Here is a 23,065-nt window from a genome sequence, read left to right as displayed (position 1 = left end):
AAAGACTATAATCTTGACTCCTTCTCTAAGTCTATATCGCTCTTTGCAAAGACCATTCTCCAGGGACTCCTGGACCCTTCTCCTGCCACCTCTTAAACATAGTAAGCTAGGGTAATCTACTTACATAGCTAAGACTACTGCAGCAGTGATCAATATGATAAACATAGTACAGCTGGGGAAGTAAATGTACCATAACAGTGATATAAAAATGATCACTGCCGCAGTAGCTGCTGTCTCCCCTTCACCCCTTGGTTTTCGGTATGTTGTTTATGCTACGGTGTAGTTATTTATTATTTATCTACTTGTTCCTCCTAACATTGTCCTTTCAGAGCATAGTCTCTCTCTCTCTCTCTGTTAACAGGAAGCTCTGAAGGGCTTGGCATACAAATTTGTCTTTTAATCAGCTCTGCTCAAACTGCCTGACAGTTTTGGCACATGGAAGGTACCCTGAAATTTCAGAAGATGGACAGTTGTTATACCTTTGGCAGGAAATAACCCACATAAATAAAGCTACTGCAGGAGTGATCATCTGAACATCTAGTTTTCTGGTAAGTTTACTTATACAACTATACTTTGCCCACCATGGCAGTGCAAATCCACCTTGACTGGAATGTGCACTGAGACCACCTTGTTCAGCAGGAGGAATACCCTGCCAAATAAAACCATTATTTAATCTTATTTTTAAGAACTAGCAATCAGAAAGAACTTATAAAAATAAAATTATACATTTTAGAAAATAAACTTAGTTTGACAGAAGTTAATTTACTATGAATGATCTCAGCCAAAGGCTGAAACCTGAGAGGGTGTAGCCAGGCATACTCTTTGTACTTCACTGAGTACATTTTGTTTTCCTGAGCATTAAATCAATATGACTTTTTCGGTCATATTATGCCTACAACTGTCTAAATTAATGCTTCCAACAACAGGTGCAATATCGCTAAAGGTGCAATATTGCTAATCTAAAAACAATATCTTTAATAATTTTAGAAGAAATAGCCAAAAATGTTATTTAAATTTATTAAGTGTTCCGGGGCAGCATTTTGAGAGATGCATCCATTTTTAAGCAACAGGTGTCCAAGGTGGTAGCACTAAGAACTTGTGAGTACAAAATGGAATTTTCTTGCTACACCCCTAATCCTGGCTGATAAATTTAGTAACACTTTCATCACTGCATTTTAAATGATATTATAAAATGTTCTTTATTGTCTCATATGTCAGGGATTTTAACAACAGTTAAACACCAGAGGAGAGAGTAGACAATGAAATTACTTCTGTCATATCCTCATTTATAGTAATGTTATATGTCTTCTAAAATGATTACGTTTCTACAATAAGATTTAGAAGCACAACTGTGGGATTAAAAAGATTAATAATGAAGAATATACAAATCTGTATTTTTATGCATCTCTGCTTCAGCATTAGATATTACGGCCTGATTTCTAACAACCCTTAAGTAAGACTGTTGGGAAGTGGAAAAATCAAATGTAAAAAAGGTTAGCCTTTTCTAGTATTTTGATTAATGGTCAACAATAAAAATCCATCTACAGAAGGAGGTAACACTATATATAACTCTGAATAAATTCTATAAACCTATAACAAATTAATTCCCAAGCCTGTAAGTTTTAAGAACATGATTTAGAAGTGAGAATGACAAATAATTAATGTATCTAGTAATGCTAGCATTACAAAGCACAATGTCACTGTCATTGGCATATCCAGACAGATGACAAGCCTGCCATGGTATACACAATAAAAATATTTTGTGCAATCAGGAGTGCTAGAATTTACATTTAAAATATGGTGTATCATGTTTTATGGTTATATTTTTTGTCAAATGACTTTTTTAAATAATACCTGGATGGCTAAACGAGTCTTCTGCTTACTCCTGCATTTTGGGGGGATTGGAGGCAGGTCTTCTACAAGTACTTGCATGCTAGTAGCTCACAAATAAACTTGCTCACTGCCATTTGATCTAAAAGGCAAGTGACTTCACTTGAACTAGCCCGATCTTACTTAATTACTCAGCCCTTCTAACACCTGACACTTTTACACTGTATAGCCCTACCACAGCCCTAACCCTAAACCTAAAACTCCTAATTTAAGTCCTTCATCCCTAACCCTAAAACTGTACTCTTTCTCCCTAAACCTAAAATCCTTGAGTGCCCCTTAAACGCAAAACACAACCCCCTGTCCCTAACTCTAAAGTTCTTGATCAATCCCTAGGCCTAAAATTCTACTCCCCATCGACGAAGGTCGAGATAACGCTGTGTCGTCGGTCTGGAGCGGTTGAATTACCGCTACCGAAGGGACCGAGGCACTAGCTGAAGGTTTAGAAGCAGAATCGGAGGAAGACGCGGGCCGAGGATGTCGATCCCGGTCCTTACGTTTTTTGGAAGATTGAGTAGTTGGGAGTTCCGACGGCATGTTATAAGCAAAGGTTTCACCGAAAAACTCCTCGGCAAATTCTGCCCGGCGCCTGAGAGTGCGCTTATTAAAGCAAGCACAGGCAGCACAGGCCGAGACGTCGCGGTCTGGGCCTAGGCAAGGGAGGCAATAAGAATGGAAGTCCTAATGAGGTATTTGTTTACCACAAGACAAGCAATTATTAACTTTCTCAATTTGTTCTGACATCGGCTGAGGCAAGAAAAAAATGTTTCCCAACGGGGTACTTAGCTTTTAGATGACTTCGGTACTGAAATTACAGGAGCTGACCGACCGGCACTTGCGCACTGCTTCTGCTTGGGGCACCACGCGGCAAGAAAGACTGAAGAAGATGGCGTCGGCCGATGCCTTTATACTCCAGCCGTGCTGACGTCAGAGAGGAGGCGACACCAGCTGATGCCGGACCCAGACTTTGGAATTCGGCCGACCGAGGGCTGCCTGAGGCAGGACAACCCATATGTTATGACTGCAGTTGCATTCTTGAAGGACATCTCTAAAATTCCTGATTGCTCCCTAAACTACAACTCTAGTCCCTCTCTCTAAACATAAACTCCCCCATTGCTCCCTAATGATAAACTCACCTCCAACTCACTAAACCTAAAACTTCCCTACTACTCCCAAAACCTAAATTCCCTTTCCAATTGCTGCCTGATTCCCTAATCTACACACTGACACCCTCCTACACAATCTATGTGGTTCACTTCTTTACTCAAGCTGAAATAATGTGTTATTGTAAGGGGTGCTAGCTCCATTCTTTCCACCCAGCTGTCACACCTTGCCCAACTCATAACTGAGTTCAGTTGCAAATGGCAGCCTGTGTAAGCAACAAGACGCTTGAATTTCTAGTTTTGAGACAGTGACGTTTAAGTGCCTGTGATTTGGGGACTTGTAGTATACCCTGTTATTTATCATTTTTTTTTAATTTAAGAATGGCTAGATGGGTAAATTAGTCCTTTGCTTTGGTTTGCAATTTTGGAGGGTTAGAGGCTATATTTGTGGAGAAAGAGACTGTTTCCTGGAAGATGGCGTCCATTTCCAAAAATTCTGTCTATGACTCTGCTCACAGATATTCAACAGACAAAATAAAACATAAAACAGAGACTCAGACTTTGCGAGCATAATTGCCTAGCATTATGGACTGACTATAAAATGACATTACATTACATTACTAACAGTTAGTACTCACCTTCATACTGCAGCATATAAGACAATGGCCTAATTTCTTAACAGAAATTATTGAGCATCAACTTTCTCAAACTCTTAGATCTTCTAAGAATTGTCAACAGGTGTAATCATATTCCTGAGCATCTACTTCACTGAGTGCATACTGGTCAAGTCCACATGTCATGTGACTTTCTTGCTGAATATACATACTTGTCAAATGTCTTTAATTGCCAAGAATGTGCATTAGTATAGGAAATCACTTTGGTATTTTGGTTCTCACAGAGGTCTCAGATTTATAACATTGTGTGTGTGTGTGTGTGTGTGTGTGTGTGTGTGTGTGTGTGTGTGTTTGTGTGAATTATAAGTAGTCAAAACTGTTGGGTGAGTAACCTGATGGTTACAGCATGAGCTATCAGGTAGGATATGAAAATGCATGTAGTCAAAAGCATGTGGTGTGTGTGTGAGTATGATGGTAGATTTTTGTATTTCAAAGTGCTCGATCTGCCATGTGGATTGTAGATGTATGGAGATGTGATCTGGTGTGTATTTGGTGATGGTACATGAAGTGTGTGTGTGCACAGGTGGCAGATGTACAGTGCATCTGGAAGTGCATATTAGAATGTAAGTCATGGGTTTTGTGGGGAGTTGTGTAAAAGATGCATGAGCTACTTGGGGTGTCAGACAAGTGTTTATGTAGTCTGTGTCCCTAATGGCATTCACCTTAAGGTAGCTGTAATCTTGGAGTTAGTTGTTTTAACTTTGAAGAGAGGTTCTGCAGCATTCCCACAAGGGAGATAGGGTACTTGCCCCCACATTAGAAGTGTCCTTGGTGAGTTTTTTCTTATGTTTTTTTTTTTTTGGGTGGATGTTAAATGGTATGTGACTCAATGTGTGAATGCATGCATGTGTGTGTTCATGTGTGTGTGTGTGTTCATGTATGTGTGTGTGTGAGACACACAAGTCATCACTTATTTCGCTAGTTATAGAGTGAGCTCTATTGATGTGCATTTCTTTTGAAGGGTTGGTCATCAAGTAGCCTGATATCACCGTAAAAGACCTAACTGTTAAAAGTCCTATGACTAGCCACTAATGCTCAAACCAGGGCCCCCACACAGCACTATATATCTGGATCTCCATCCCACTACAAGTAAGATCCCTTAAGCTTCACCTCTTCAAAGCTGCACTAAAGGCATACTATACAACTGTGAATCAATGTTATCTTCTGCACCAACCTAAAACACTTCTACTTCCTTTCCCCTCCAATTATTATAGAAGCATTTTACTATGACATCCCTATATGACAAGACTTTCCATGTCCTTAGTTTCTCCTATATTGGTCTAATTATAGAAAAAATACTCCTAACCATTCTTCTGACTATAAAAAAACTGTTGTGTTAAGGAAAGGTACTTTTACTGTATGCATACTACTGATTTTATATACTTGGTGAGCAAAACATCCATTCTGCATTCTTTGTAAATACCCAGACATTTTTATCAATTCATATAATACTTTAGTATATATTTTGTGGTATCATGTTAAGCATGTTTAAAAGCCTGCTTAGTAAAATATGTAGAGTGCTGATTAGAATGAAATGAGTGCATTGTTTTGGTTTTCTCTGTAAAATGATATTGCTTAGTAAGAAATTGTTATAAACATTGATTATCACATACATACATCTATATCTATATTTATATCTATATATCTATATGCACACACACATGCACCTACGCATATATTATATTATACTATATTAAATATAAACAATAATATATGCAATAAACATAAAGGAATGAAAAAAAAATATGATTGTCCTCTTTCTCCACTTTTATTTGTTCTAGCAATTGAACTTTAGCATATTCAACAAGACAGAAAAAATGTACACAGGGTTTATGTATTTACTTATTTGATTTACTTTACATTTGTTGGGCGGGAATTGTCCAACTGAGCTAAAAACAGCCTTTTTTTTCAGCGGAGGCCTGGGGAGAAAAGCTCCAAAAAAAAGATGAATGAAAATTATTGTTCAGAATTATTATTATTATTATTATTTGCAGATCTTATATTGTTAACCTTAAATAATCTCAAATCCTTTATAGTAAATTTAGATTTTCTATAAGGAATTTTATAAAAAATAACTAATCTTAAATGTAATGAATGTAAAACAAATTCTATTTTGCTGATTCAAAGCATAAATTCCTCTTTGGAAGATACTTATAAGTACAATTGTAACTTACAATTTATTAAAGTTTTTAAGAATAATTCTACCTAAATGTAGATACTAACAAGCAACTTAACTATGATACTATCATTAACTGTCTTAAAGAAATAACATGCCAATGAAATAAAATGTTTTAAGTTTGAGGAATAAGTTAAATGCAATTAAAATGCTGTTGTTAACAAAGCTATTATATAAAATGTTTATTATTTGAGGCAAGTAAAAAGTACATTAAGAAAGGAAGATATTAATGGCCTTTCTTTGGTATCCTAGGAGACACAGACTATCATCTAAATATCATATTATGACATGGGATAACGGGGGCATAGAATTTCTGGACACTTATTCTTTAGTCTTCCACACACAATTGTAGGTCAGTAATTAGATCTATCTTACTCTGTGAAACTGAAAGAGATACATTAAATTATAAATGAAGAGAAAAAAATCTAAATTCAGAATCCGTCATTAAAATTAAATAGAGATAAAATATTATGGGTCATGAATAAATACTTCCGAATTCTATCTGCTTGCCCACAACAATCTAGTTATGTTAATTTAGTGCCATGTTTTATGGTGTGTGTGTGTTTATGTATCTATATCATAATGTTGAAAACCCAAACATACAATAGCAAAAAACAAAATATGAAAAAAACAAAAATAAAAGAAATAAAAATGAAAACCTATTTTATGAGGGGGGGGGCAAGCTCCTATATCCCCACACCCCCTGCAAAGGTTGTATACAAATTCCAGGATAATACAGCAGTGGGGAAAGGGCAAATTTCCACTCCCCACTGTGCTATCAGTTTTCAGTTTTATGAGACTTTGATATTTTCTGCTTACAGAAATAGCCTTTTGATATTACAATTTTTTATCAAACAAATGATAGTATTATATATCTCTCGCTCTCTCTAATATATGTATACATAAATTAACATGTTTGTTTTTACAATATCTTTTACTACTTTTACCACAAAACACATGCAAGGCACTAGTTATGATAGAATAGAAGTCTGGAATACAAGAAATGTTATAATACTCTGGTTAAATTACTTAAAGGGAACTATGTTATTATCAACTGATTGTATTATATATAAATATAGACTGGATCCTGGACAGTGTTTACTTGAGTAAAGTTTTAGGAAATTTATAGCCATTAAAGCACAGGCCATGACAAAGACCGATTTAAAAAACTTTGCCATGCTATTAAAATATACAACATCAATGTTAGTAGATAGAGTCATCAACACCTATTACATCAGAAATGTTAAACATTATATTAATTCAAGAATCTTCTTTACCAGACTCTTATTGGAAATACATAATTCAGACTGGAGCAAATTTTATTTGGAAATTTTTACATTGAGTTTTTTTTATATCCTACACAGATTTGGAAAATAATTAATAGAAATGATATTTGCTGTTGAAGATGCAATGAATTAATTAAAGCCGACTGGCAACATATATCTTATGACTGATATATTGTCAGAATTCTTGCAAATGCTTTAAATATTTGTTCAGGCCTTAAGGACAGATACATTCCAATTAACAAAGCACTTGGAATTACTTAATGTTTAAAGTCTCATGTGTTAAAAGAAATCAGCCTCTGCTCCGTTGTTGTCTGTTAAATGCTGCCAGATTGACAATTACTAGAAACTGTAAGACGCCGATTGATCTTCCTTTCACTGATTTCCTAAATACAGCCACTGTTATGCATAAAAGGGAAACCAGTACTATTAGAGCTTAAGAATGAAAACTGGCAAGGACTTATAAAAGTCACAAAAACTTGCAATATTATTAAATATATATATATGACAAAATACTCTATGACTTCTAAAGGATACAGACATAAGGCTCACCTGCTAATAGACAAACTGTAATGACTTAGAAGTCATCCAAATACCTTGATGTTTTGTGTAAACAGTATAGCTGTTGTTTTGATTATTCTGTTTATTTTAATTTGCTCAGTTATTAAGAGTTCAGATACATTATATGTATGATAACAACATGCTTTATTGTAAGCAGTGGTGTTCAAAACTTTATTAAACAAAATTATATTTTGCTGTTGAATAACTGCTGTGATCTCACCTATTAAACATTTAAATGAAATTATTATTGTTTATGATTCTAACTGTATACTGTGATTACTATCACATACTATTAGAACTACTGCCTGATGTCACCTTTAATTTTTGTTTATGACAATGAAGCTATACTCTTCTTTGACAGTTTCAGAAGAGCAAACATTTTTAAACTTACACAGAAGTTAAAATTAATTTACATTTACAGTGACCAGACTTAGAAAGCAACACAACTGCATTCATAACGGCACTCTTGCATAACATATTAGAAAATAAATTTATGAAAGTTAGGTGACATCTTCACAGTTATGGTATGAATGAAATGAGTATTGTGCAAAAGTTTTCCATCCAGGTGGTGACTTTGTGTGAGTGGTAACACAGGACCAAGAAGCAGATTCATTTCACAAAAAGGATACTGTAGCTTATCCAAGGCATTCTGGTCAATTGTGCCCAAACTGTTGTACACAAACATGCTGCTCAGTAGAACAGCCAGGGCAAAAATCCAGCAGTCATGCTTGTCATCACCCTGTAGAGAACAAACAGAGGTGAACTACATCATTTTCTAACAAACAGAGGTGAACTACATCATTTTCTAAATGCACTTTTCTCTTCTATTGGCCACCTGGTTTCTCAGGACAGAGTCCACCCTTTTTCAGTTTTAGTCAGTACTACCCCTGCATAGCTGTCTTCTTTAACAAGGTACACACTTTTCATCTTATGAGACTAGAAAGAGGTATGTTACGTACCAGATTCATCAATATGCCATGGCTGATAAACACCACTGCTACCAATTTATCTGGCTCAGGAAAAAAAAAAGCATGGCACCAGTGGCCATGTCATTCCTGCTCTTACTGGAGTGCACTAGCCATGAGTGTACCAGCACACACCTTCATATGACATGAAGCTAACTTTGACTGCTGATTACTTTATTATCAGATGGACAGCTGTCTTTGAGATGCTATGAATATTTTGTTGTCTGCCCTCACACTGCAAACATGGGCTGTCAGTATGGCAGGAGATAGCAGCAGTAGAATTGAAAACAATGATAACAGATGCAGAACTTGTAATAAAGTATTCTGTTTCTGTGATAGTACAACATATTTTATTACTGATTCAGTCCAAGTATTAATGACACCATTTTTGGTGCTCAGCTAAGAACCAAAACTACAATGTCACCTGAAGCAGGTAAGATAACATAATTACTTGTTGTATCATTACACTCTGTTGCATTTTGCCTTACTAGATTATTCTACCAATACCTCTGAGACACTGCTGTAAATCCAAAAAACAAATACCATTCCACATTGTCCAGTAACTGTCATCACCAAGAAATAGCAATTATTTTTCTGTAAACCAAGTCCTCTTCCTACTGCTAGGACAGCAATGGTTCAATGCAAGAAAGTGAAATAAGCCAGCACCTGTTATCGTTAGTACCAGTAATTATAATGCAAATTTAATTAAAATGAATGTGTGTAGAATCAACCTTGTGTCTTTACTGACCTTATAAATGTCTTTTCTTCATTGTGTCTGTATTTTCAATTATCTCTTTGTTTGATATAGGACGACTTTCATACAGCTCACCTGAATTATATGTATCTGGTTTATACCTTATAGGTTCATAGGTTGATACTAGACTATCTGCCCTAGGGCATTTATAAGCCTAGCCAGAGTGTGTTTAGCTTTTGCCACCCTTTTAGATTAGTTGACTGTGCCTCTGTATAGTAGGTCACAGAAGATAGCCCTTTTAAGGTTAGTTTACTGTGCCTCTGTCTAGTAGGGACACAGAAGAGATCCCAGGGGTAAACCTACGATCTCCCATTCACTCGTCAAGATTTCTCTTGAAGAGGGTCATTGAGGGGCTCTGCCTAACATGGATTGGGATTTTGTTCCAGAGTGAGGGGAGCCTCTGGGATATAAATCTGTCCCTCCAGCATGTCCTATTTATTTCTGTGCTGAGGTTTAAGACCCTGGAGCGTGTAGTTTTAAGGGATTTGGATTTCTTGAGGTCGAGCATGTCCAGAGTAGAGCTGGAGTTTCTTTAGCCTAACTGCATAGGGTTTCAGTCCCTTGATCCTCTTGGAGGTACTTTTGGGGTCTTTCCAGTTGCTGCAGGTGTTGGGTAAGGTACATCCCAAATGTGGCATTGTATTCAATTATGGGCCTGATGAGTGATGAGTAGAGGGGCACAATGACCTCTCTTGATCTAGATGTGAACCCTTTCGTGATAAGGTTGGCTATATAGAAGGTCTTTCTAACCACTTTGGCAACATGATTGTCAAAGGAGAGATTGCTATCTACTAAGGGTCCACCAATCCCTAATTACTTCTTCCGTACTTAATGGATTACCACCTATGTGGTAATTTGTGGGTGCTTTGTTTTTCCCAAAGAGGATGACTATGCACTTTTTGGCATTTAGCTTTAGGCCATGGCTCTGGCACCAGTTATCCGTCTCTGTGAGACCCTTTTAGAGGATGCTTGTGTCGGTCGGCGAGTCGATTATGGCACCAAGTTTGGAGTCATCTGCGAACTTGATCACCATAGTCCTCCAGTGTTAGCCTGTACCTCAGAGAACTATATACCGAACAAGAGAGGTCCCAGGACTGAGCCTTGTGGGATGCCACTTGTAACTGGTTTAGAGTCTGACATGGCACCTGCAATTCTGACCATGTGGGTTCTATCCCTGAGTCAGTTTGCAACCCATCTTATGACATAGGGGTTGATATTTAAGCTGGTAAGCTTATTTATGATGCCCGAGTGGGGTATTGTGTCAAAGGCTTTTGCAAGGGCAAGGTAGGCTGTGTGGACTACCTTCCCTTCATCTATGGCCTTGGTGACTGTTTCAAAGAAGTCAACCAGGTTCAAGAGGCAAGATCTGCCCTTAACAAAGCCGAATTGGGTAGGATCCAGTGTATGGAGTTTCCCAATGTCTTTGTTTATGAGTTCCATGATGATACGCTCCATAGCTTTGCAGACCAGGCTAGTCAGGCTTATAGGGCGATAGTTTCCGGGGTCCACTGTGGTACCACCTTTGTGGAGTGGGACCACTGTTGCTGTACACCATTCCTTGGGTACATATCCTGTAGTAAGGCTGAAACTGAACAGTGACTTTATGTGAGGGTTCAGTTCTTCTTGGAGCTCGTGTAAAACGCAGCCCGGGACACCGTCCGGTCCCATTGATGCTGTCTTTTTTGCTTTGGAGAAGGCAGCTCTCACCTGTGCATCTGTGATGTTAGGGAGGCTACACTCTGTTGAGATAGACATTTGCTCTTTTGGGGGGGGGGGGGGGAGTTTGCACTGAACCTGTCTGCCAGGATGTTGGCAATGTTTGTTGGTTCAGTGTATTTTTTGTCATTTTGCACTAACTCAGAGCATATCTGGGAGTTGCCACCCAGGTTCCTGACATAACTAAAGAAGGCCTTGTGATTATCTTTAGTGTCTTGTGCAATTTTTCTTTCGAAGCTGGCCTTGGATGAATTTATGAGGGATCATAGTTTCTTGCTAGTACTGATCAGAGATGCCTTCCCTTTTTGGGATTTTGCTCTATCATGTAGTAGCTTCCTCCTTCTGTTGTATAGCTTATTTATGGCTGGGGTCCACCAGACAGGTTTTCTGCCTTTGGAAGAGTGAGTCTTGGTTTTATTTGGGATAGCACGATCCATGCATTCCTGTAGTTGTCCACAGAATGCATCTGTAAAGGATTCTGTGGTTTGGGCTGTATTTTCCACTGGCCCAGGGGCTTTGAAGGATTCCGCCTCGGTTTTGAGAAGTGTGAAGTTTGCGTTTGAGAAGTTCTTCACCGTGGTTTCCTTGGCTGGGGGTGGGGATGGGATATGGATGTCCAGTGAGATTAATTTATGGTCAGATCTTACCAATGAGGGGTATACCTCTGGTATGGAACATAGAGTCCCCATGTTGGTGATGTTCAGGTCTAATATGTTTTCCCCTCTCTTGGGAGTGGTGACCAGTTGTTCCATAGCATTTGAGTTTATAAATTCTAAGAACCGTTGGGCGAAGGTGTTGGGGCTTGAGTAGTGCTCCCAGTCTATGTTTGGGTAGTTGAAGTCACCCAATATGATGGTGTTTGGAGAGACCTTCATATTGTCCAGTGTTCTCAGGAAAGCTGAGTGGGGTTCTTGAGTTTGGGAGGGTGGTCTCTAGCAGGCTACAAACTGAAAGGCAGTTTTGCCCACTGTTAGTTGCACATGGATGGTCTCCGATGCTTTGTGCAGTGCCACTAACCTGGAGGTGTGGGTATCTTTGATAAATATGGATACTCCCCCTCCTTTTGTGGTTCGGTCCAAGTTTTGGGGCCGAAAAGCATGGTATGAGGTATAACCTGGTAGTGCTGGGGTGCTCTCGGGAGCCTTGAACCAGGTTTCTGTTACTGCACAGATATCGATATTCTCCATACTGAGGAGAGCCTCGAGTGTGTGCATCTTGAGGTTTAGACTTCTAGCATTCAGCAGCATTACCCTTAGTTTCTTTTTCCTTGTGTTGTCTATGGAGGTGGGTTTGTCTTTTGAGCCTTGCCTAAAAAAGGCACTATGGGGGGTGGCAAGAGCCTTAGCTAATATTCAAAAGCCCAGGGGTGACAGGTGCAAACCATCCCTAGCGAAGCAACGTGGCTTGTCGAGCATGTCATCCCAGGCTGACAGACACTGGATCCCCTTTGAATGACACCAATACTTTAGCCAATTGTTAAAATTGATCATTTTGTCTTTATACTATGGCATCATTCTTGGTGAGGGTAAGATGCTACTCAAGGTCAGGGTCATACCGGCCTGGGCTACATGATCAGAGAGCTCCTCTATGTCTCTTTTCATGTAGTCCAGGGAAGTACGTCTCAGGTCATTCACACCAGCATGGACAATGACGGAGTCATATTTGTACTTGCTTTGGAGTGACCTGAGTGCTTGTGTTATGTGGCGGATCTTGGCACCCGACAGGCAGCTTACAGTGACCTTCTCCTTGTTCAGCCTGGTGAGTGGGACGTCAGTGTGTCTGACAATAGAGTCACCTATTACAAGTGTATTACGTGTCTTGTTTAGCCTTAAGGGCTGTGACTGTGTGGCACACTGACTTTGTGAACTATGTGATACGTGGGTATTGTTGTGGGGTAGCGGTTGCTTGGATGTCTGCTTTGGAGGTCTCTGCTGCTTGGGCAGATTTTTATTTAGAGCCTCCGAGTATGTTTTTGCGTGTTTATGTGTTTGGTTTGCTGTTGCGATAGGTCTATGTGAGACTCGATTTGTGGTGGGTGTGGTTACCTTCTCCTCCTGACTGACTGCGCCAGTACTGGGTTGAGAGAGCTCAGCCTCCAGTTTGGCTGTATAGTTGCATCTCTCACATATATTTGAGCTTGTTGGGAGGAGGAGAGGGTGGTCTGTGTACATAAGGCAGTTGTAACATTGCCTCAAGATTCCCAGATTCACCAGCTGGACTGGAGAGTAAACCCGAAATGGAATTTTGGACATGCCAGAATAGTATGAGGAACTACTTTTTGACTGATCAAAAAGGACCAATAGGGAGCAAAGTACTTAAAGGGAGTATAAGAGGGCGTAGTGCTTTAGTTTATTAGTGCTTACTTATAAGATTACTTATATGAGTAACTGCAGGGCTTTAGAATGAAAATAGAGTGCTTACTTTGAGATTTAGAACAGTTCTAAGGGAAAAAGTGAAGAGCAGACTTTGTGGAGCCGGGAATAGTTTAAACCCGTTTAAGCGGCGCTGCCCGATGCTGCACTGTGCGCAAAATCGTGCAAAACCACTCAAATGCGGCTTTTAAAGCAGGGAAACTGAAAGAGATAGGAATTGACCCAAAACAGCCAATAAGCTACTAGTTTCAGGGCTGAGAGCACTCCTCCAGGGACAGATAGGCTGCTCAAAGCTCCCCACTCTCACTGGTGAACAGAGAAACTTCCTCCTATCCAAGTAAGGATATGGGCAACACAGGAAACTATACCACAGTCTGGAATTCAGCAAAACCTGAAATCTGGACTAATCTATTTCAACAAAGGCGGGAAAAGAGAATATTTTTTTTTGTTTTTTTCAGGAAACAGCAGAAAAACACAGAAAACACTGTAAATGCTATAAACAGGTTAGCGCACTTTAGTGTGTAGCCTACAACAGTTATACAATACAAAAACAACTTAAATTGATATAAAACTTAAATTAATTTTCAAAGACAGCTCTCTTGTAACATGTAACTACTTATCATTGTGACCAAAATATATCTCTTTTCTTTAAGTGATTATTTCTGCATTACAATGAATTATGCAATTCTGAATAATTTATTTTATTTGTTAAAATTCTTTATGATTTTTTCCTGTTGATGAGGTAAAACCATCTATGCACAGATGCTTCTCATTTCAGTGACATTACACTGCTTAGGTGACTTGTTCAGTGTGGGGTAGTATGGACACAGAGGCTAAGGAAATCAGTCCGAGTACTACAAGATAAAGCTTGTTAGCAAACCACAACCTTAATCCTATGTGCTATATTATCTGAGTAGCCTGGCAAACTGTCCACATTACCAATGCTTCTATCTAAATGTCCAGGAATTTTGCTACAGCCCATATATGATGTACAGAGGGTACTTGTGCACTTAGCCATTTACATACTATGTTGGTCTTCTGTATTGCATAAAATATTGTTTTGTCCCCATTACTCCATGTAACCACTGAGATTTCTATTCCTATACTGACTCATTCATGCACTTTCCAGTGCTAGCATGGGTAGTCAGACAGAGGGAAGTAGGTGGGGAATAGGATAGAGGAGGTGTGGCTAAGTTGATGACAGTTTCATCTGCAGGCACACATGAACAGCAGCTGCTTACTTCATCTGGCAATGAGAAATGAGGGAGGAAAATGTCGGAATCGGAGACAGTGATAAAAATATGAATACAACAGGTAAACAGAAATAAAAGTACCCTGGTAAACATAAATAAAACGTACCTTCTCCACATCTCCAAGTCCCTCTGTATCAAGTAGAATGAGGGTGTGATCATGTTTGAGAGGATGTGGAACACACCACATCCAGATTCCCTTGGTATGTGATTCCACTGTTGAGCCCATGGAAAATCCTAGAAATAAATCAGAAGGTGTTAAACAGACTAAAATAATGAAATATGTACACTTGGTAAACCACAGTTGTTGACATGTGGTAGGAATGAACAGTTAATCTTTTGAGACTGGAATGTGCATAGCTTTTTTTAAAGACATTTTCAGAGGATAAGCAATTGATTTTTTTAAAGTCCATTTTACCAAACAGCACTGAGTAAAGGTAGGCTAGGTGAACTGATATTTCTTCAAAAATGGTTAAAGCCTTTCTCTTCAAGACACAGTGACCTCACTGTTTGCTATATCACGGGGATGCAGGGGTCTCTCTGTGCATCAGGGATGTGGTACAGAAAGCACCTTATGCTCACTGACTTCAGAGGTCACCAACAAAGCATTTTGTTCACATAATCTTGAATAAACTGCCTTCTGTGAAAATATTTTCAGAAGGTTTTTCAATCAGTCAGTCCACAGTCATTGTAGATAACTCTACAAAGTGCTGCACAAAAAAACATTTCAGTGCATCTGTTCTAAAAACTTACTGTAGACAATCAGAATGATTTTTGTGTATTGCTCCACTCTCCACTGACCGTCTAGCTCCCCTTCCCAGTTGCCATACTGACCCATTCATTCTCCCCATGTGAATACTCTAGGGTTCATTTGTCTGATGTACACACTACCCTCCCCAGGTATGCTCAGTTAACCCACACAATTAGGTGAGCACTGACTATTAACACTGTGTTGTCCTTCAATCCCACAAGGGATTTAAGCCAGCAGGCCAACCCCCTCCTACCTATGAAGAAACTGTGCCTTCTGCATATTGTGCGCAACCCCCCCCAAAGAAAACTGAGCAGATTCTGTCACCTCATACCATTCCCATCCTATCTGAATCCTCCAGTGATGACACTGACTGGGTTACAGTCAGGACTTCATTCCTCTGTTCTAAGGAACCAGGAATAGGCAATGCAGAATGCTGCTGTTGGATGCCGTTGTGATGCCATTTTACTTTTACAGTACTATTCATCAAAATGTTCATAAAAACTCCTATCAAAAGGTTGTGTAGTACAATGGGAAACTGGTCAGAATTCCAGTATAGTCACACAAGACTGCTGTAAATTATTCAAAAGTACTGCAAGCACCATATGAAAAAAAGGCACACGTGGTGAATACTTTCAAATCAAGCATCAATAAATCATAAGACAGTCAGAAACAGAAAAAGCTAGCAGAACACAGAACATTAGGGGAAAGTATTAACTGTCAAAATGTTGCAAGATACAGAAGTCTGAATTACACACACACACACACACACACACACACACACACACACACATACACACAAACACACACACACACACACACACACACACACACACACACACACACACACACACACACACACACACACACACACACACACACACACTCTGTACACAGAATTTACCTTTCTGTTTTCCAGCTAGTTTATTCATGAGATAGGATTTCCCAGTACGGTACAATCCCACAATGGCAACCACCACCACAGGATGTTGCACCTCTAAGAGGATTTTCAGAGCTTCCTGGTTCACATGTAGCTCCCCAGAGCTGTCACTGTCAATAAGACAGATTGGGTTTTCCATGCTGAAGGGTGCAGATGAAATATTTGTTAAACTGCCTCTAACCTGAAAAAAAATGCATAAATATTACTTGAGAGTTGCTGAAATTGTTGATTTGAAACAATGGGTGGTCAAGAGTAAACCATCCTGGTGGTCCACAAATCTGAAATAAACTTTATAATAAAAGAAAAAAAAAATCTTATGATATACAGCAAAACAAGGAACCCTCAAATCAAGGTTAACATTACAAATTGTCAAAGAATTTAAAGAATACCACTAGGAAAACCATGGCAGACCATGAACTTAGTCTAGCATCATGAATTAAGAAAATAACATCCAGCATTGCTCAGAATTTATTCATAAAGGCATCATCTACTCTGACCTAGGATCTACTAGCAAACAAATTCAGTGCAGACTTCACCCCAGAAATGACTATCCAAAGCTCATTTATCCCTAAAGATCTCAGACCCCCCCCCCAATCATCCTAAAGAACATGTACTGAAGGTGCCTTCCAGACTAAAAAAACATCATCCTTGGGACCTGCTCATATACCTGACTGCTTAATAAATAGTTCTAAACAGGCACTTCATAAGCTATGAAAACTTAAGCCTAGACACTGACTTTGTTCCTGGGGTCTACTGCACAAAAGTTGTGATGCAACTTCACAAGGTTGCCCCACCACTGACCCTGGAAATTACTGGCTCAACAGTTTAATAAGTGTAATCTGCAAAGTAATGGAAGATATTATAACTGACCTGATAAACTACGATATTAAAAATCTTGTCAGGCTTGACCCATAGCAGTTTGGCTTTCTCAAGTGGTAGAGCCTGTCTCTGGTAATCTTCTTTGAAAGGATAACAGAGGCTGTTGACAGCAGGCATGCTGTCCATTCAGCATAGTTTAAGCTGGCCAAGGCATTTAATACAGTTCCACATGTCAGCACAATCACCATGCTAAACAAGCTTCAAATAAATCCCTGTGTAATAAGATAGATAGCACACTGGATGAAGGACAGAACCCACACAATGCAGGTAGCAGTTGCATCCTTAGAGAGTACAAAGATGACCAGTGGTGATTCACAGGGTTCAGTACTGGGACCGGTGTTGTCTGGCATCTAACTTTTAGATCTCCAGATGACAAACAAAAATCTATGGTTACTTTATGGATGACTGTAAACTGGTTGCTATTCTCAAGTACTGCTCTGATGTCCACACCTTCCAGCACAAGCTTATACTTTTAAAACCTGGTGTAGAAACAATGAGCTCAAATTAAATGCTAAAAAACGCAATACTGTTATGGTCAGCAGACAATCCCTCCTTGAGCTTGTAGCATAGATAGTACTTCACTTCAAATGAGAATGTAGTTAAGACACCTTGCAACATGGGCTGATAATTTTTTCTCGTTTTGATCATCATGTTGTGACAGTCGTTAGGAAATTCTTTGGCTTAGCACAGCTGATAACAAAATGAATATCATCCAGATCTACAGAAGGAATTCCTTCTGCTCTGCACCGATTAGGCCAGTTATCAAATACAATGCTCTCTTTGGAATGTATCTTACTGGACATATCAAACAACAGGAAAGATTCCAGAGGTTCTTAATTGAAACACACTGGCTTAAAAACCTTAAGCTGCCAGAAAAGTCTGGAAGCACTGCCCCTTTATTCAGTGTCCTACTGACTCATTAAGGATGACCTGTGCCTCTCCTGCCATGCCATTAGGGATCCAGTAGTCCAGAATCTACTGTATCTCCATAAATCAAACAATCAAACTAATATTAAAACCAGAGATCTAAATCTACAACATCAAATAAATAAAATACAGAGGAGAAGCATATTCACTAGACAACACCTTTCCCACCTCTGGAATAGACTTCCACTTCAAATTAAGCAGTGAGATACATTTTCTTTCTTCAGACAGGAATTAGATGACTGGATGTGTATTCACAAATTCACCTTAGTTGGTGGGCCTAGTCTTCTTGAAAAAGTAGGTAAGGTATAAGGGTGAATGCTGACAAAGCATAAATGTTCACTAGCTCACTTGCCTTGTATTTCCTATGAGCCTATAAAATCTGAGAAGGCAAAATGCACTGAGGGATAAAATAACTGAAAATAATTGTTGCAAGCAGTCTTGTAAAACATTTGCTATGTTCAGGCAGGACTTTCTGCAAATATGTGGCAGAAAGTCATGTTTCCATATTCCCCTTAAATGTGCAAATTAAAAATGACCCATTGTAATCACTTTAGCATACTGTACACTTATAAATTAGATTTGCTGTTTTATTCGTGGACTAACTGTTGCACAGGCGTTAACAGAAATAAAATCTAATTTAGTTCAGCATAACTTTTCTGACTAATAATTAAAAAAGCATTAGTAGAACAAAAAATATGTTTTTTGCCAACAATTAACAATGATAAACTATCATGGGATTGTAACATGCATTTATTTATGTATTTATTTATTTTTTAACCAGAGTAGTGCAATGATTACAAATTACCAGATTTAATCTCTGTCCAGGCAGAAGAAGATAAATACACATTTCAGCTAAAGAACAAACAAGAAAAAACAAGATTATAAAGATATTACATGGCAATTATTAACAATCATTAACAACAACATGATTATAGTAGTAGACAGAGCAGTTCATACATTTACAATATAGTTAATGTCAGCAGTGACATTCAATGTGTAACAGGGTTAGACATTTTCATATTCATCAGCAGGTTAGAAGTGGTAGATAAGGTGAAGTAGTGTGAGAGTTGCAAAGAAGATTAGAGAATAGTTTAGTGAAGATGGTGGGATAAAGGAAGGAGAATTTAGATGATGTGGTTAGAATTTGAGCACTGGCAGTTGGTGAGTTTCTGTAAAAGGGTCTTTAGCTAGGTTCAGAATATTGAGCAGGTGTCTGATTTGGGAGGGAATAGATTCCCATAGTCAACAGTCATGATTTGTACAGTGGAGCTTTGTTTTGAGGCAATGTAATGAAGTGTGGCTCAGGCATCTGAGGTTGTAGGAGGGTGTTTGTTTAATAAGTTTGGCTGTTAAGGGAGAAAATGTTTGGTTACTTGGCAGTCTGAATAGTTGTGATCCTAACATAAGGTCGACTCTCAGTTTTACTAGAAGCCAGTTTGCCCTTTCCAATGTTTTGCAGTGATGTTCTTGTTTTGGAAGACTCTGCATATTTTATTTGTGATTTGATTTCCGTGTAGTTTAGTTTCTGATGCAGAAGCAACAAAGGGAAGTCCATATTCCCATTGGATGAAAGGAAAGCCTTTACCTATTACAGTTTTGATCACCTTAGTACGAAAGGAGAAGATTTTATTGGCTCAAAATGGTAGGAAGAAAATTTTTGTTTCTTGTCAAGGTGGCTACCAAAGGTTTTGGTATTTACTTGAGTAACATTTTAACAAATTCAAATACCACATTCTTTTAATGAAGTTCTAATTCAGTAATTCAGCACCATGTTTCCCACAACCCAAAGTGGCATCTATGTTAGCCCTGAATATTTCAATTAACATGTTATTATCTACTGAAATTAGTAGTTTGTTCTGTATTGTGGCAAAATATTGTGTGGCAAAATTATTTATTGTTCTGCTATACTCATCAAAGTCTATAGCAGATTAGGCTAATTTCTTGTGAAGGTATAGGAATCGTAAAATTACTAAGTTGTACAAACAAACTTAAATGAATCATGAAAAGGGTTTGGTGGTTAGGAATAATATTCCTCTGCAGAAATCTGCATGTTATGGAACAGAGCTTCAAATACTCATGATGTTGTAAGTATGTCATATCCTTTACAGTATATGCATTCCATTTGTGAAGCACAAATATATTCTATCATCAGTGTGATAAGTACTTTAAGAATGAGAATTGGAGCTATTTCATCTCTTCCTGAAATGCATTGACTTATGTAATAATATAAAAACTGTTACCGATTATGAGACCCTTTACACTGTAAACATATACATACATACATATATATTTGCACTAGCAAGGGTACTGTCAGGTGTATATTGTGTATGCCACATTCTGCACTTATTTTTTTTCCCCAGTGAGATGTCCCAGAATTTAAAATAAAAAAAACAATGCTTAATTGACCAAATCTATTTTTTGTTCAAGCCTGTATTTTCAAAATGTTTCTGCAATATTGAAAAGTTATACTGTTATGAACATGTACTCTCCACGGTGGGGAACCTGATGTATTATTCCAAAAACATTGACTATACCTACGTGTCCCTATGGATATAGTTTGACCATTACCTACACATGGTCCTCAGGTGTGGAACAAGGCAGCTTTACTTACTGTGTTATTTGTGCAACTGGTATACCTGACCAATATGCATGTAAGTATACAGATTAACTTTGCACATGCACAGTTAATAAATATGCTACATACCTTCCTTTGTTATACTTTTAGCAATTGAAAAAGACACATAAGCATCAATGGTAGATCACTAATTAATACTTGTATTTCACGGAAGAGGAAGTTGTTTTGCTGGGTTGGCATTAATGTACTTGTACGAATGTCCTTGAACCTCACACACACACACACACACACACACACACACACACACACACACACACACACACACACACACACACACACACACACACACACACACACGCAGTATCTCTTCGATGATAACAGCATCTTTAAAATACATTTTAATAGGGTTCCTTGGTGTTCTTGGAATTATGTTATAGGAAATTGCCAAACTAGTTTCAGGAATTTCTGTGTTACATCAAAACAGGGCTACATACCAGAGTTAGATGGCACAACAGAAAGTTCTGTAAGATTTTGATGTACCTTGGATTTATGAACATGGTCGGCAATGGTATACAAAGTGTTAGTACATAGTACTGCACTGTATGCCATCTGTGTGTCATTTGCACATGCATGCATGTATGCAATTCATAAACAGTGCCATTTTACACCAAGGTACCCAACAACTGTTCATTAACAGCATATCACAATGGTACATGCACACATTGTGGCCAAAGCTGCCATCACAATGCACAACAGTACTCCAGTTATAGTGACAGCACAAAATAGTAGACACATGACAGTAACGGGTGGATAGTATAGATTGATGTATGCTTCTCTAGTAAGGCTATCCAGTAGGCAGTGTACACCAACTGGCACGGAACAACAGGACATGACACGAGAGTGGCATATAAAAGGAGAAAAGTATATATCACAACTGCATAAAAAATGAAGCAATATATCATGCAGCTGTGGACAGTATCAACCATACCAACATAAAACATTCAAATAAGTAATTACTAATAAGGAAAATGAGTTTTTCTGGCCTGACTTGTACCCTGAGAGTGGTCACAACTGCTTCTCCATCTTGTCGCAAGAGCTAATACCTGTGGTGGCAGTGGATGACTACGTATTATTAGGACCACATATGTTGCAATGGGGCTTGTGATGAACAGCACTTAACATCCATGGGGGAGGGTAATAGATTGAGCAATCCAGCCACTTGCCATTCACCCACACACATGCATCCACAGATGGATGGTGTTGTGCTGTAAGTGTGGCCTGGTCAATAAATAATGCATCAGGAATATCACTGTGCATCACATGCAAAGAATTCCTGTCACCACGTGGTTCTGGAACCTCTCAATTATGTCAGGTACACTCTAGATATCATGACTGTTCATGCTCATGGTGTCCTACAGTTCCCAGACTGTGGTGTAAGTACTGGCAAGGAAGTTGTCCACCCAATGCAGCCACCTCATAATGGGCCGGACTACCCAATAGACACCCATACATACATTCTCCCCAAGGTCATACTGCTCTGCTGTATCCTGCAGTGATCTGGAGTGCTCTGTAAAGCATGCGTATTGAAGCTGTGCAGGTAAAAAGCACAGCAGAGCATGTCACTACTGCCTCCCAGGAAAAACACCGTCAGGTATACAAGTATGTTATATGAATAATACAACCAGAGTACATATATGCCTACTACAGATGCCTTGTATATACATGTCTTAATATTTACAGTCAGATAGGAAGAGCCACATGGCTGTGTTGTGGCACAACATGTCTTAAGCTGCTTGTACAACTGCAAATACGTATGATGTGTTTAGGGTAACAGCATGTGTCTGCATACATATAGCTATGGTAACCATACAGATAATCTAGATATACATAGCACAGACTAAAATGATATGTACATGTACATACATATAATAATACACAAATACAAAGTGTGTATTGCACACCAAATGGCAGGTAGTGGTGCCACAGCCTTTAGTAGAACCTATTTGTTACATCACAGGCAGACAAACAGTCCCATGACATGAACAACACAGAAATATAAGTGTGCTGTCACCATTACCATATGAAACAGCACTGCCAGCTAGTGACACCACAGTTATCTCTAGTAACTCTATTTTGAAACTGGCACAGCTTACAATCTGACGTTGGACTTATACTGGCAAATCTAAAGGGGCTGCTCATGTTTGCATTAAGCCTCCTCTGTGGCTCACCAATGCTCAGCATTGTTATACATGTAT

The 23,065-nt window shown here is 38.7% G+C and overlaps 1 protein-coding gene across 2 annotated transcripts in view; it reads right to left on the bottom strand.

Moving 5' to 3' along the window:
• LOC122809310 (guanylate-binding protein 1-like) overlaps positions 1-23,065 on the bottom strand; it is a 668,410-nt gene that overhangs the window by 208,666 nt on the left and 436,679 nt on the right. For both annotated transcript variants that reach the window (XM_044080706.1, XM_044080705.1), the window contains 3 exons: positions 16,394-16,610; positions 14,851-14,978; positions 8,314-8,423 (listed from right to left, as the gene is read on the bottom strand). In XM_044080706.1, coding sequence (XP_043936641.1) covers positions 8,314-8,423; positions 14,851-14,978; positions 16,394-16,610 — 455 coding nt within the window. The remainder of the gene's footprint in view (positions 1-8,313; positions 8,424-14,850; positions 14,979-16,393; positions 16,611-23,065) is intronic.

Source organism: Protopterus annectens, chromosome 8.part0 (assembly GCF_019279795.1).
Source record: "Protopterus annectens isolate FY-2018-M chromosome 8.part0, PAN1.0, whole genome shotgun sequence".
Taxonomy (NCBI): domain Eukaryota; kingdom Metazoa; phylum Chordata; order Ceratodontiformes; family Protopteridae; genus Protopterus; species Protopterus annectens.
The sequence above is the reverse complement of the archived record's forward strand: the minus strand, read 5'-3'. Positions and strand labels throughout refer to the sequence as shown.